The sequence below is a fragment of the Leucopleurus acutus genome (genome assembly GCF_964270905.1).
Source record: "Leucopleurus acutus genome assembly, chromosome: 2".
Taxonomy (NCBI): Eukaryota; Metazoa; Chordata; class Mammalia; order Artiodactyla; family Delphinidae; genus Leucopleurus; species Leucopleurus acutus.
In genome coordinates this window covers 84,848,509-84,864,059 of record NC_139143.1, presented here as the reverse complement: position 1 = coordinate 84,864,059, position 15,551 = coordinate 84,848,509, and the positions used below count along the sequence as shown (strand labels likewise).

General features: G+C 43.9%; 2 protein-coding genes across 2 annotated transcripts; one reads left to right on the top strand and one right to left on the bottom strand.

Moving 5' to 3' along the window:
* Positions 1 to 7,222: 7,222 nt before the first annotated feature.
* Positions 7,223 to 8,783, bottom strand: LOC309958377 (WW domain binding protein 1-like; the record flags this gene model as incomplete). Its single annotated transcript, XM_082834194.1, has 2 exons — positions 7,223 to 8,224; positions 8,694 to 8,783. 2 exons carry the CDS (start codon positions 8,781 to 8,783, stop codon positions 7,223 to 7,225), a joined length of 1,092 nt encoding a protein of 363 aa, XP_082690320.1.
* Positions 8,784 to 14,503: 5,720 nt separating this feature from the next.
* On the top strand, positions 14,504 to 14,674 carry CTXND2 (cortexin domain containing 2; the record flags this gene model as incomplete). Its single annotated transcript, XM_082832975.1, has 1 exon — positions 14,504 to 14,674. Exon 1 carries the CDS (start codon positions 14,507 to 14,509, stop codon positions 14,672 to 14,674), a length of 168 nt encoding a protein of 55 aa, XP_082689101.1. The 5' UTR covers positions 14,504 to 14,506.
* Positions 14,675 to 15,551: the final 877 nt, after the last annotated feature.

The window sequence follows — 15,551 nt, the reverse complement described above, 5'->3', positions numbered from 1 at the left end:
ATCTAGAAAGTGACATCTGAGGTATATACAAATGGATAAAGACACAGGCATGGTATTAAAACTGCAATGAAATTGCTTTTCTCACTACAACTCAATTATCAGCAAGTACATATTGAATACCTAGTAAGTGCCAGGATGCATTTCCCATTCCAGTTACAAAAATTCAAGAGAAGGGCTTTGGCCCAGCTTGGATGTCTACCCCAGACTGTGGAACTGTGGCAGCCAGCATGGTGGAGCCATGTCAGAACATGGCAGCTCTCACAATAGCCCTATGGATGGACAGGAGGGGAAGTGTGGGCCAGACAATTTCATAGAGGCCCACTACCTTCTGTTCTGGCATTTATCATTTGAATACCGGTGTCATAGTTGTATGGACATGTCATCTCCCATACCAGACTGTAAGTTTCCTAAAGACAGAAATCAGGCCTTGTTATATATCTTTTTATGCCCACAGAACCTAGTTTTTGTGCTTTACTTATTAAATGGTAAGTGGTGCACTGAAAGTAAATTGAAAGTTGATAGAGTTCATATAGTAATAGAGACGGATCTGTTTGCAATCTCTAGTTCCCAAACCACACAAGTCTGTAGGTAAAATAAAGTGACAAGAGCAATGATAAAGGAGAATTTCTTGACTCTCCCATACCCTGGGACTGAGGTTTGAGTGAACGCAGAAGAGGTGGGTCAGAAAACACTTTACCTCATAGAGACTGTATTGTCAGAATATTACCTCTGCTCTGACTCTAGCTAAACCCACAACCTAGACTATCTCTTCCCTTAGGATGAATTTTTCACCAGGGAAATTTCTAATTAGAAATAAACCAAATGTCTGGAAGACCAATTCCCAACCATCATAAAGACTTGTTTTTTTTTGTTTGTTTTAAAGATTTAATTTTATTTATTTTTGGCTATGTTGGGTTTTCGTTGCTGCGCACGGGCTTTCTCTAGTTTGTGGCGAGCAGGGGCTACTCTTCGTTGCCATGCGTGGGCTTCTCCTTGTGGTGGCTTCTCTTGTTACGGATCACGGGCTCTAGGTGCACGGGCTTCAGTAGCTGTGGCACGTGGGCTCAGTAGTTGTGGCTCGCGGGCTGTAGAGCGCAGTCTCAGTAGTTGTGGTGCACAGGCTTATTTGCTCCGCAGCATGTGGGATCTTCCCAGAACAGGGCTCAAAGCTGCGTTCCCTGCATCGGCAGGTGGATTCTTATCCACTGCACCACCAGGGAAGTCCCAAGACTTGTTTTGACACTTAAATTCTGGGACACACACAGGCTAAGCTTAAACTGGAATCCTTTCTTCAAGTCGTATCATACATTGAATATCTATTACATTTCTAGCACCAAATGAACTGTATGTAACCCAGAGTAGTTGTCAGCACTTTGAACTGTGGAACTTCTTAGCCTCCCCTCTCTGCTGCTGTTACACACTATCAATACTGCACAAGTGTGATATGGGAAGAGTTTGCTCTAGAACTCCACTTGAATGAAAAAGTAAAACAGCATTGACTTCCAGACACTCCATAGCAAGAGAAAAGGTGCAAGAAATGAGGAACATAGTAAACCCAGGGAGGATAATAATAGCAAACACTTATATAGCAGTTGTTAAGTGCCAGGCACTGTGCTGTGTTCTACATACACTTATTTATTTAATTTCAACATCTGCGTCATAGGATTATTGTATTATTATCCCCATTTTACAGATGAGGAAACCAAGGCTCTAAAAAGTTAAGTAACTTGCTCAGGATCACCAAGCTTTATTAGAGCCAGGATCCAAATCCAGAGGGACTGACTACAGAATTCATGCTCTCCACTACCATGTTATATTTCATGACTGTCATTGAATTGTTCTCATTGGGGGTTGATTTATCTGGAAGGAAAGCCCTTTGCCCCTCTGAAACCAAGAATTGCATGGACAAGCAAGAGTTTCCAATGAGCTCTCTCTAAGCTGTTCCCTCTTCGGCTCTTCAGAGGACACCCCCACGAACACATAGTGATCTCTGGAGCCAATGAGTTCTGTATGCCAAAGAACTTTGGATTTCTGATAATATACTTGCAGTGCAGGAAAATTGTTCTTTTCCCTGCCTTCATCAAGCCTAATACTTTTTAAAATATTTATTTATTTATTTTGGCTGTGCCGGGTCTTAGTTGCTGCACACAAGATCTTTGTTGTGGCATGCAGGCTCCTTAGTTTTGGCATGTGGGCTTCTTAGTTGCAGCATGCAGGATCTAGTTCCCCGACCAGGAATCAAACCCATGACCCTTCCATTGGGAGTGGGGAGTTTTTACCCACTGGGCCACCAGGGAAGTCCCTTGATACATTCAAAAGAAGATATGTAACATATTAGTTATGAAACATAGTAATAAATGAACTATTATGAATCCATTACCCAGTTTAAAACATATAGCATTACCATTTCAGTGCATCTACCTGTGTGTTCTTTCCTTTAAATCATCTTCCTGCCTCCTTCCCAGAAGTGATCATTATCCTGAATTTTCTATATCACTCCTTTGCTTTTTGTTTTTTTTTGGCTGCGCACCCGGGCCACAGCACTGAAAGTGCCAAGTCTCAACCACTGGACTGCCAGGGAATTCCCTCCTTTGCTTTTTCAAAAATAGATTTATCACATAGGTATGCATCCCTAAATAGTGTATTGTTATTGTAAATAGTGTTTTATTTTGAGATTTATAAAAATAATATAATAATGTATGCAATCTTCTGTAATTTGCTTCTTTCACTCACTAATATGTTTCTAAGAGTCACCCATATTATTGGATGCAACTCTAGTTCGTTCACTCATTCTTTTCACTGCTTTATAATATTCGATTGTGACTATGCCATAATTTTTGTGATAATTCTCCAGGCTGTGGTCATTTGAGTTGTTTGGTTTTTGCTTGTATGTACAATGCCACAATAGCATTCATTTATATTTCTCCTGGTATATATACAGGAGTGGAATTGTTGGTTTGTGGAGAATATGTATATTCAACTTTAAGAGGTAATGCTAGATGGTTTTCTACAGGGGATTTTTATCAATTTGTACTTTGATACCACTGATCAGCAGTGTATAAGAACTTTGGATGAGTTGCATCCTTGCCAACACTTTGTATTATCAGACTTCTTAATGTCTACCAATCTAGTTGATAAAAAATTAACATCTGTATTTCAATGATTACTAGTGAACTAGAACACCTTTTCATATATTTTTGTACCTTTCATGTTTCTTTTTTTTAATGCCAGTTCATGTCTTTTGCTAATTTTCCTATTATTTGTCCTTTACTTATTCAGTTGGAGGAGTTATTTTTCTAACTTTGGATACTAATCCTTTTTTAGAAATATGTTTCTCCGAGTTTGTGACTTGTATTTTTACTTACTTTATCATGTCTGTGGTGATCAGGAGTTCTTAACTCTGAAGTTAAACTTATCCATCTTTTAAAATATATGTTGTACCATTTGTGTCTGGTTTAAGAGATCTTTTCCTATTCTGAGGTCAAAAAAACATTCTGTATTTTCTTCTAAACGTTTTAAAGTTTGCTCTTGACCATAGATGTGTTTTTTTAAATGAATATCCTATTTTCCAGTATCACTTATTAAATAGTCCATTCTTTTTCTGCAGTCAAAAATGCCTATTCTGTTATAACTCAAGTTTCCCTAAACGTGCAATTTGTTTCTGGGCTTTCTAGTCTGCTCAAATAGTCTATTATCTACACATGTACATATACCCCATGTCAAAAATACTATAGCTCTGTAATAAACCTTAATAACTGATATGGGAAATCTCCCCACCCTATTCTTTTTCTTTAGAATGTCTTTTTAATTCTTGGGCCTGTGAGCTCCCATATACAATTAAGAAAATCAGTTTGTCAGTTTTCTCTAAAAACCCTGATGGGATTTTGGTGGAGTTACACTGCCTCTAAAGGTTAGTTTGGGGAGAGTTGGAATTAAAGCTCTACCATGTTGAATCCATAAATATGGCATATCTCTCTATTTACTTAGGTGTTTTTAATGACTTTCAGTAAAGTTTGATAATTTCTTCCAAACAGGTCCTGCTCAACTTTTCTTAGATTTATTTTTAAATACCTTATATATTCTTATGCTATTGTAAATAATGAGTTGTTTTGGTTTTGGTTTTTTTTGACCACGGCACATGGCTTGCAAGATCTTAGTTCCTCAACCAGGGATTGAACCTGGGCCACGGCAGTGAAAGTGCTGAGTCCTAACCACTGGACCACCAGGGAATTCCCAGCGGTGTCTTTTTTAAATTACATTTGCTTATTGTTTTGTTTTGTTTTGTTTTTCGGGGATCGATTTTATTTGGGCTTCTCACAGTGGTTAGAGCCACTCCGTCTTCAGAACAATCACAGCACAGGAAATGCGCCACCGAGACTGCCCAGAAAAGTCTGACCAACTGAATCTTATTGCTTAAAATACACATATTCACAATAACTGACAAAAGGTGATGTGCCTCACAGGGGAATGTGTTAGCATTTGCAAATCTTCCGACTGTGTAGCACCAAACCCTCGACCAACCCCTTTCTTCTCGTTCACCTGGAACACAAGACTCCCTCACATCTCCCCGGCCCCCTCCCAAGTCCTTCAGCTCCCTACTTCCGTCTTTCGTCATGCAGGGCAGCCTCATGTAGCAGGGGTCAGACTGTGACGCTGGACTCGAGCCCAGCTCCACCCGTTGCGTTTTCTTCTTCTCATGCCTTTTGGGTTGGATGCTGCAGTGAACCCAGCAGTAAACACGTGGACCATTTCCCCACTCTGACTGGAGAAGGAATCCTGAGAGGGCCAGAATCCATCCCTTCGACCAGTTAACTCAAGCAGGGTTCATTTTGGTAAAACTTGATCTCCTTTGAGACACTTCAGTGAGTTGTTTGAGACAAAAACAAAAACCAAAAACCAAAAGGTGGCAGGAAAGGCATCTGAGGGCTGTGGCACATTTCTGCCCACTTTCGCCACACATCAGCCACGCGCTGGACCTCAGCAGAGGGAGGTAAGCCCTACGGCACTGTGGTGGCCGCCAAACCCTCCTGGCAATTCTGGGCAGGGCTGACGTCTGGGCCACAGCCAGTCCAAGCTGGACACTGAAGATCCAGTCCAGCTTCTGTCGGAGGTTCCACCCTGGCCTTCTGTCCCGAGCGGTTGTGGATACCCCCGGGGGCTGAGGCCGAGGGCCAGGAGCAGCTGAGGGAGGCAAACAGGCTCAGAGCACGTTTCCGTTTACAGGGAGCAGAACACAGGCCTCCGAGTGTCCACGGAACAATGTGCAAATTGCAGTGATGGGTAGAGTGAAACCTCTACTTGGAGCACAGCATCTCTGGCAAACGCGGGGACTGCCGCCGACAGCGCTGCTGAGCACACCCAAGCGCACAGCCAGACATTTGCTCAGCAAACAGTAAATGCGTAAAACAAATTACCTTGAGAGGGCTGCGCCTGCTCCAAACGCGTGGGTAACGTGAGCAGAGAGGCTGCCGTTCAAAGTGTAGTCACAGGAAAACAGGGCTGCGGGCTCACACACAACAGACACACACAGGTTATCCAAAATGTCGCTGTATACGGACTGCACTTTGTTCAACGTGGATTTTGGTTTTGTGGACTCCAAACTCAGACACTCGTTCACCTCACAGCCTTGGATTTGTCTATTTTGTGTGTGTGTGTGTGTGTGTGTGTGTGTGTGTATACACATATATACACACATACACATATATACATGTGTATTCATATATATACCTTCCTTTCTTACCATAACATCAATGCCTAGTCTGAATGTCATCGTTCAAGAGTGGGGGAAGAACCAAACTCTTCATATGAACAGGGAACAGGACAGGGAATGTTAGTTTCAGCAGTTTGCTTTCTCCAATCAGATTATTCCTATCAAAACTTAACTGGTTTTTGAAGCCAAACTACAATAATAAGGATCCTGTGGTCCTTCAGGATGGCTGCCTTCACACTCCTACCTGGGCCACTTAGACACTTTACATAGGCTACAAAATTAGTTACCCCACTCAAGGCGGGGCGGAGCAGGGAAAGGACACGAAAACCACAGATAACCAAGGCATTTTTTCCAAATGGTCAGTTTGAAAAAACAAACAAATAAACAAAACAACTTACTCAGAATCAAGAGAAAATACTGTGTGAGAGTCAGGCTGCGGGACTGCCCTTTCTCAGGTCCCACAGCCTCCTCATTTGTTCATAGAGAACAGTGAGACGTGAAGGCCGGCAGACGTGTGTTTGGAATGGGGGAGGGTACTGATCACCTGTGGGCACAGATGAAAAGGGGAGAGATGCGGTAAGCTGCACCTCTATCCACTGCCACAGTGCAGGGCCTTCTGCTCACCCACAGAAGTTCCAGAGATAGCCCCCAGCCAAGCCTGCACACAAAACTTCTCCTTCTGGCTCGACTGTAGCCAGGACTCTTTGAAGGCCAAGTTGGGAAAAAGCCACAAATTTCCCTCTTCCAAAACAGAATTCTTGCCTGCCCACTGGTCAAGTTCTTATTTTCAGCTCACTTCTGACTTCTGTTGTTGTTTTTTTAAAAAAGAAAAAAAACAAAGAGAAGGCAGGTGTAATCTTCCACACTTGAACCAGTCCGCGGGCCAGCCAGGACCTGCTGGGGAGGGGCCCCTCCAGGATGCATCGTGCCACTTTGATCTCGTCACCTGGAATTTGAGAGCACAAGCCCTTTACCAACCCGCCACGCTACTGCTGGTCAGCTCTCATCCTCCCACAGGAGGAGCCCAATTCCGGCTCCGGAGACACTGGCAGCAAGGGGCGACAATCCCCGGACCACTGGGGCTTCACCCAGGGCTGAGACCTGCCACCTCTCTCAGACTGAGACGCGGCGAGGTTCTCATCAACTCACACCAGGACATGAATCCACTCCATCACCAAGAGTCACCTCAGGGCACAGTCTCATCCTCTCCTTGGGGGCCTCTGAAACGCACATCTCTCTGACCCAAGCAGGTAGTGACACGTGACTTGAAAAGAGGTAAAGGGGGACGGGGTGGGGTATGAGGAATGAGTCACAGGACAACTTCTCGGCCCTCCGTGACACTGTATCTATGGGGGGCGCGGTACCCACACCCCAAACTGTACCTGGAGATGCAGGAAAACGCAGGAGCAGAGGGAAAAAAAAAAAAAGGAACACAGTCACTTAATGCTCCTCTCATGGTTCTCCCCTACCCTGGTTGCATCGCCAAGTTCTCGGGCGCAGGCAGGGCCTGTTCTAGCTTGGGGAGCTGCTGCTCCGGGAGTTTGGGGAGTCCTGCTCGTTGATGGTGTTCAGCAGCAGGCAGGCAGGCAGCCGCGGCAGGTGAGGGTGCCCGGGCTCCCGAGCCTGCTCCTCGGAGGGCTGGCAGAGCCCTTCCTCCTCGTCGCCAGGGGGCCGCACGTGGCAGCTGTCGTAGAAGTCCAGGGGCCCGTCCAGAGCATCGTCGATGAGCGCCCTGAACTCCTTGAGGTCGTCATCATGGTGGCCCCGGTTACACACACACACCTCAATGCCCGAGTCACCTGTGAAGCGGCGACGTCTGCCGGGCGTCTTGTCTTTGCTGTCAGGGAGGGCACCGCCCTGCTCGGAGCTGTATTCTTTCAGCAGCTCCTCCTTACATGAGGAATCCTTGTCCAGGAAGGCCCCAGGGTCCACCTCCCCCAGGCCGGCCACAGAGCCGCTGGGCTCCATCCTGGGGGCTTTGGTGGCTGCTGCTGGGTCTGCTGGCATGTTGGAGGGCTCAGGGTCAGTGATGCTCGGGGGTCGCGTGCTGCTTCTGCTGGGCCCGGGCGAGGGGCTGCTCGGAGCCCCCTGGGAGCCCCTGGTGGGGTCGGCACCCCGGGGGCTGCCGCCTGTAGGGCCACACTGTGCAGGCAGCTGCTGCTGGAGCTGGAAGGCACTGTATGGTGGGGCAGGAGTCGGAGGTCGGTTCACCACTTCCTCATAAGGAGGTAGTAAATAGTTTGGCAAAAACCTGAAATGAAATGGCAGCGCTGAGTAATTGTGGGCTTCCCGGTAGGCGATCAGGTGGATTTCATGTTGCCGCTGCTGGGCCTGACGGCGGCGCTTGGCTCGGCGGTGGTGGCACACGCAGCAGCTCAGGAGGATGATGATGGTCCACACGGGCCAGAACCACCAGAATTCGGAGTAGTAGCTGCAGCACTGAGACCGTCCAGAGCAGCGTCCTGTGTCACAGATGTAGCTTTGATTGTTGGGACCCACGCAGGTTTCCTTATCCTGGTAAAGTGCTTGTCATCTGGCCAGTGGAGGCTAAAGGAGACTAGTGTTGAGGGCCCCTGAGTTTCTCATTTCGCAATCAAGGAATCTTGAGGGTGGGCATGGTCAGCCAGACACGGGATGGGGACAGCCAGCCTAGGCCCTGGAGAGCCTGTAATCCCACAGTCCCCAGTTCCACTTCTAGGAATCTAGCAAACTGGTCATTGCTCCACCTGGTCCTCATGGTACCTCAAACATCAGTCCAGCAACCACAGCACCCACAGAGTAGCCAGCTTGTGCCCAGCACCCACAGATGAGGGGCATCCTGGACCTGGAAGAGAGAGCTGTCCTCCAGACACAGCTCTGGTGAAGTCCAGGACCCTCAGCTTCCCTCGTGGCGACCTGACAACATCTAACGGTTTCTGCAGGCTGAGCGTGTGTGAGAACAAACTAACATTCGTGAGGCCGAAAATGAGAGGAGAGCCAAGATCTGCCGGGGATCAGCCCTGGCTGACAGGGAGCTGGGCAGCGCCTGGGGGAGCAGGGGCGCCACGCCACCCAGGAGCTTTCTCTTCTCCATCCCCCTCCCCCTCCTCCACCACGCTCCACCACCTCCCTCCTCCTCCTCCCTCTTCTTCCTTCTGCTTATTGTTTGTTACTGGCATTTAGAAATGCAATTGACTTACGTATCTCATCCAGACACCTTGCTAAATTGCCTATTTCTCATATTTTCTATAGACTATTCTGAAGGAAATGACATCTGTGAATGACGAACATTTTTGTTTTTTCCTTTTAAATCTTTGTTTTTTCTTTTTTTTCTTTTTTTTTTTTGCGGTACGCGGGCCTCTCACTGCCGCAGCCTCTCCCGTCGCGGAACACAGGCTCCGGACGCGCAGGCTCAGACGCCATGGCTCACAGGCACAGCCGCTCTGCGGCATGTGGGATCTTCCCAGACCGGGGCACGAACCCGTGTCCCCCGCATCGGCAGGCGGACTCTCAACCACTGCACCACCAGGGAAGCCCTTTTTTTTCTTTCTTTATCTTATTTTACTGCACTGGCTAGAACGTCCAGAATGATGTTGAATAAAGTGAAGCTAGTGAACATCTTTGTCTTGTTCCCAATTTTAAAAGGAAAATCTTTCAACTTTTGACCATTAAGTAGGATGTTTGCTATACATTTTTTGTTGTTGGTACCTTTATTGGGTTAAAGGTGTTCCCTTCTACCCCTATTTTGCTAAGAATATTAATATGGGTGTTTTATATTAGTATTGAAATGTATCAAATGCTTTTTCTGCAACAACTGAGGTATTCAGATGGTTTACATATATATATATATGCTACACTTCTACTTCTGGGATAAACTCAGCTTGGTATCTATATCCATCAAGGCTTACTTGCAGAGAACAGAAACCATTCTAGCTATTCTAAGCAGAACGGGATTTAATACATGGAATTAGGATGTTTTTAGTTTCAAATTACCAAAAAAAATCCCAAAGCCAACTCAAATGTGATTAAACAATATGTGGAAAAGTATGAGTTTGCTCAGTGTTGAATGCATGGTTCTATAAATCAAGCTTGTTAACTGTATTAATGAAATATTCTGTATCTTCACTGATTTCTGTCTAGTTGACCTATCAATGATTGAGAAGAATGTGTTTATTATCCACTACAATTTTTATCAATTTCTCCCTATAGTCCTATTGTTTTCTTATTTCTCTTGAGACTATTTTATTAGGTGCATACAATTTAGAACTGTTACATCTTCCTACTGAATTTTGCCCTTCATCATAATGTTATTCCTCTGTATCCCTAATAATGCTTCTGGTCTTAAGGTCTATTTTGTCTGACATTAATATAGCACCTCAGTTTTCTTTTGGTGAGTATTTACTTAGCATACATTTTACTTTCAATGTTTTTATGCCTTTAAATTTTAAGTGAGTCTCTTATAAACAGCATATAGTTGGATTGGGGCCAAGACCGAAAAATAGATGTTTGTCATCTTTTGTCTGCTCAACATCCAAAACCTCGTCTTACTTGAGGGAAATCTGCCTTTATGTGAGTCTGTGAGAGGCAGAACATCATTTTCACGACAGTGCCTAGAGATACCAAATATTCCCTCTTCCACCCTGTGGTGGCTAAGTCCTGGGGCATGACTCAGCCTTGACCAGTCGGATGCTCCAGCCAGGGTCTGGAATATTGAATGACACAAAGATGACACAATTTATAATTCAGGCATGGCAGAGGCAGCAGTATCCAATGACAGTAGCAGCAGTGCTCAGCAGCAGCAGTGTCCAATTGTGGTAGTGTCCAGTGCCGACAGTGCCCTAACCAGACTTTTCCTGTGCTGACCTTGGCTGTGGTTCCCAATGCCTGGCCTCTCTTGGTTTCTGCTTGTTTTATAGGACCAGTTCTCCTTCTGCTTGATTCTGGAAGCCACCTGATCTCTTTACAATAAATACCCTTTTTTGCTTAAGTAAAGGAAACCCTGTTTCTATCGCTTGCAAACAAGAATCCTGACGGATATAAAAGTGTTCTTTCTTCCTCTGGAATTGATGAAGAGGAGATAATATGAAAGGGGAATATGTGAGGTCTGGATTTTCTGGAGCCATTCTTGTTACAACAGGGAAGCCAGCCTGGGTATAAAATCAACATAGAAGAAAGGTAGACATATAAATGCAGAACCCTGATAACGCCTTGAATCTCTGGATCCAACCATACCTAAAGTTATCCTTACTCTGGACTTCAGTCTTATAAGTCAATAAATTTCATGTATTATTTAATCTCACTTAAGTGGACTTCTCTGTCTCTTGCAACCAAAAACATCCTACCTGATACCTTTCCATTCTGCCTTTGAAAAGGAATCCCTCGTTTGATTCTGCAATAGGCTTTTAGCTGCTATTCTTTCTTTCCTAGATGAACTCCTCATAAACGATTTAAAATCTTGGTGTCTTTATTTCCTCACTGCCCTTTCCTGCTTAATCCACTAAAGTCTGGATTCCTTCTTTACCACTCTGCTAACACTATCCTTTTACATCAGCAACAGTCTTCTCCTTTCTTAATTCAGTGCCACATTCTCAAAGTCATTCATTCATTCAATGAGCATCTTTACAAAGTGTAGTGCTACTGTCATTCATTGAACAGATACTTACTGAACATCTAATGTATGCCAGACTTTTAGATAAAAAAACAAATTATAGGGCTTCCCTGGTGGCACAGTGGTTGAGAATCCGCCTGCCGATGCAGGGGACACGGGTTCGTGCCCCGGTCCGGGAAGGTCCCACATGCCGCGGAGCGTCTGGGTCTGGTGAGCCATGGCCGCTGAGCCTGCGCGTCCGGAGCCTGTGCTCCACAACGGGAGAGGCCACAACAGTGAGAGGCCCGCGTTCCGAAAAAAAAAAAAAAAAAAAATTATATAGGGTCCTTAGTCTCATGTAGGATTACTATTTTATCAGAGAAGACAGAAACTAACTATAATAAACTATAGTGAATGTTACTAGAATATCTCCCTAGGAAATTAACATTTAAGCTAAGGCCTAAAAGTTGAATATAGAAAGATGGGAGTAATGCCAAGATAATGTTAATAGAAAAGGGATGGAGGCAAAGGAGGATCATGCAAAACTCATGGAACTGTGAGAAGCCCAGCATTGCGGGTAAAAAAGTACAAAGAAGAGAGTGGCAGGAAACAAGATGAGACCAAATCGTGGACAGCCTTGAAACCCCATCAAGAAGTTTGAAGACAGTGGGAAGCTGCTGAAGGATTTTAATCTGCAGACTGATTGATTTACATTTGTTAAAGATTGCTTTGTGGTTTGGAGGAGAATAAGAGTGTTTTCAGGAGATCAGAGAGTATTTGCAGGTGTCTGGCATTTGATGGCCTAGAGCACAGGGGTGGCCATAAGGGATAAAGAAAAGGGAATTGATCTGAGACATATTTGGGAAGTAGGCCCGAAAGGATATTAACAGAGGAAGAGAGTGATGAGCCACTGAAATGTGGAATGCAAAAATACACATGACTCTGCACTGTAGAAAGGATAAGGCACATAAAGAATGTAATACATACGTAAATGAGATACATATCTTAAAGACGGTACAAATATCTACCAATCTTCCCCCATTTTCCAGCTACCAGACTAGTTTTTCTCTCATCTTCAGTTTAGGAACACTTCCTTACAATTCTCTGCCAAGGTACAACTCTGCCCATTATGAATGCAATTCTTGATATTGTTTCACAGAGCAATTTATCTCCTCACCATCCCAATTAATCTTTTATAAAACAATATTTTAGTTTTCTCTGTGTGTCACCAAAAGACCCATTAAACCATTTTTCACAACAAATCTATTGGCATTTTTTCTCTCTAGGCTTGGATGATGTTCAGGACTCTTTCGCTCATGATGTGCTTTTCGTGAGCTCCGCAGAAATTCCCTCACTAGGGTTATCTAACTGCAGATCCCTCCAGGTCAATGTTTCTCCTCTGACTGGTCATTACAATGCTGAATCCGAGTTCACCTCCAGCCATTTTCTATTAAGGTAACCATCATCTTAGCAAGAAGCTCTGTTGGGCTAGATCCTCTTTTATGTGACCCCCAGGCTGGTCCCTATCTGTGGTCCATATCTGGTCCTCAAGAAAAAAAAAATCCCCCTTGATCAATTCAATCTCAACACTGCCTTCTTCTCTACTGCCACAGGCTGCTTCAGCCAACCTCTTTTCTTTCTTTCTTTTTTCAAATTTTGTTTTACTATGGTAACACTTAACATGAGATATACCTTAACAAATTTTTAAGTGTATGATACATTAGCATTTACTACACGTGCAATGTCATACAGCAGATCTCTAGAGCTTATCCATCTTGCTTCACTGAAACTTTATGCCTGTTGATTAGCGTAATTCCCCATGACTAATGATGTTGAGCATTTTTTCATGTACTTATCGGCCATTTGTATATCTTCCTTAGAGAAATATCTATTCACATCCTTTCCCCAATTTTTAATTGGGTTGTGTTATTATTTAGTTGTAAGAATACTTTAGATATTCTAGATACAAATCCCTTATCAGATATAAGATTTGCTAACATTTTCTTCCATTGTGTGGGTTTTTTCACTTTCTTGATAGTGTCTTTTGAAGCTCAAAAGTTTTAAATTTTGAAGAAGTCCAATTTATCTATTTTTTTCTTTTGTTGCCTGTGATTTTGATGTCATATCTAAAAATTCTTTGCCAAATCCAAAGTTATGAAAATTTACCCCTTTGTTTTCTTCTGCGTTTTATAGTTTTAGTTCTTACATTTGGGTCTTTGATCTATTTTGAGTTAATATTTATATATGGTGTGAAGAAAGGGTCCAACTTCATTCTTTGGCATATGGCTATTCAGTTGTCCAAGCACCATTTGTTTTCTTTCCTCACTGAATGGTGTTGGCACCCTTCTCAAAAATCAGTTGACAATACATATATGAGTTTATTTCTGTACTCTCAATTCTATTCCATTGATCTATATGTCTATCCTTATGCCAATACGACACTATCTCAATAACTGTAGCTTTATGGTGAGTTTTGAAATTGAGAAGAGGGAGTCCTCTGACTTTGTTCTTTTCAGTATTGTTTTGGTGGATTAAGCTGTCTTTTGTTTTTTGGGTTTTTTTGCTGCACCACACGGCATGTAGGGTCTTAGTTCCCTGACCAGGGATCGAACCCACACCACGTGCATTGGAAGCTCAGTTTCTTAACCACTGGACCACCAGGGAAGTCCGATTAAGTTTTAATAACTGAAACTGATCACTTCTGCGACATACCTGATTTTTAATTAAGACATGGGAATGACAGCACATAGTGATTAGAAAAAATAAAACAATTTTATGTTCATACCTACTAAGTTAAGACCCTACAAGAAATTACTTAAAGTACTCAGAATTTGAATAAATATTAGAGAACGATTTGGACTTAACACAGAACTGGGGTGTTCAAGACAATTTTACCTGGATTTAACAGAGCAAGGAAGCCCCAGTTGATTTCTGAGATACACATAATTGCTCATGTTTTGCTTTGGAGTATTTCTTCTGCTTTTGCATATGTGTATTTCTTGAAGGTCACCTATACTAATGTTATCAGTTTCACAAGTGCCTCAAATAAATCTTGCTAATTTTTTTTGAAAACCCTCTGGTTTCAGCATAGCATTATTAAGAAAATACATATATACATATACAAACCAGTAAACTTGTTTTATCCTCTTTTGTCTAGGAATATGACAAATCTGAAGACATTCCTGAGGAAGTAGCTACAGCTGGACAAGGGTAAAGAGGTGTGTGTTCTCATGGATGATTCAAGCCTGTCCAGCAGTGTTGATGTAGACAAAGGCTTTGCCATTGCCTTTGTTGTTCTTCTTTTTTTGTTCCTAATGGTGATGATTTTTCGGTGTGCCAAGTTGGTGAAGAATCCCTATAAGGCCAGCTCCACAGCCACAGAATCATCTCTGAGCTGAACTATGAAAAAGCCTGGTAGACCTTCCTTCACAGGAGATATGAAATCTTTTATACAGACGTTTATGAAACAGACTTTTTATTCTTTCACCTCCCTGTTTCTCAGCCTTCTCACTCTTGCATTCCACAATAGGCACATGAGGTTGAGTTGAGAATAATAACAAGGATGAAACACAAGCCAGTGTGTGTTGTTCCTATTCAGGAAAGTAGTTACCAAAGTGGGACAGAGACAGGTTGAACTTATTGATTAAAATAAGGCCATGATGGGCTTCCCTGGTGGCGCAGTGGTTGAGAGTCCGCCTGCCGATGCAGGGGACATGGGTTCATGCCCCGGTCCGGGAAGATCCCACATGCCACGGAGCGGCTGGGCCCGTGAGCCATGGCCGCTGAGCCTGCACGTCCGGAGCCTGTGCTCCGCAACGGGAGAGGCCACAACAGTGAGAGGCCAGCGTATAGCAAAAAAAAAAAAAAAAAAAAAAATAAGGCCATGGGTTTCAATCCTCCAGTATCTAATATTCTTAAGATAAGAAAGTTGGCCATAATTTTATGAGGTAATGTAATATAATATCATGATGCTTGGTAAGGTGCATCTAAAACTAGAAGCCCCCCTAGAGGTGGCCCTAGGAAGTACCTTTAGCTATGCAAATATAAGGGCAGCAGGAACCTTATAAGATAAAGAGTCTTACAGGACCTTTTTAGTGTGTGAGGTTTTATAAAACGTGATGACCCGGGGCTTCCCTGGTGGCACAGTGGTTGAGAATCTGCCTGCCAGTGCAGGGGACGCGGGTTCAAGCCCTGGTCCGGGAAGATCCCACATGCCGGGGAGCAACTAAGCCACGCGCCACAACTACTGAGCCTGCGCTCTAGAGCCCGCAAGCC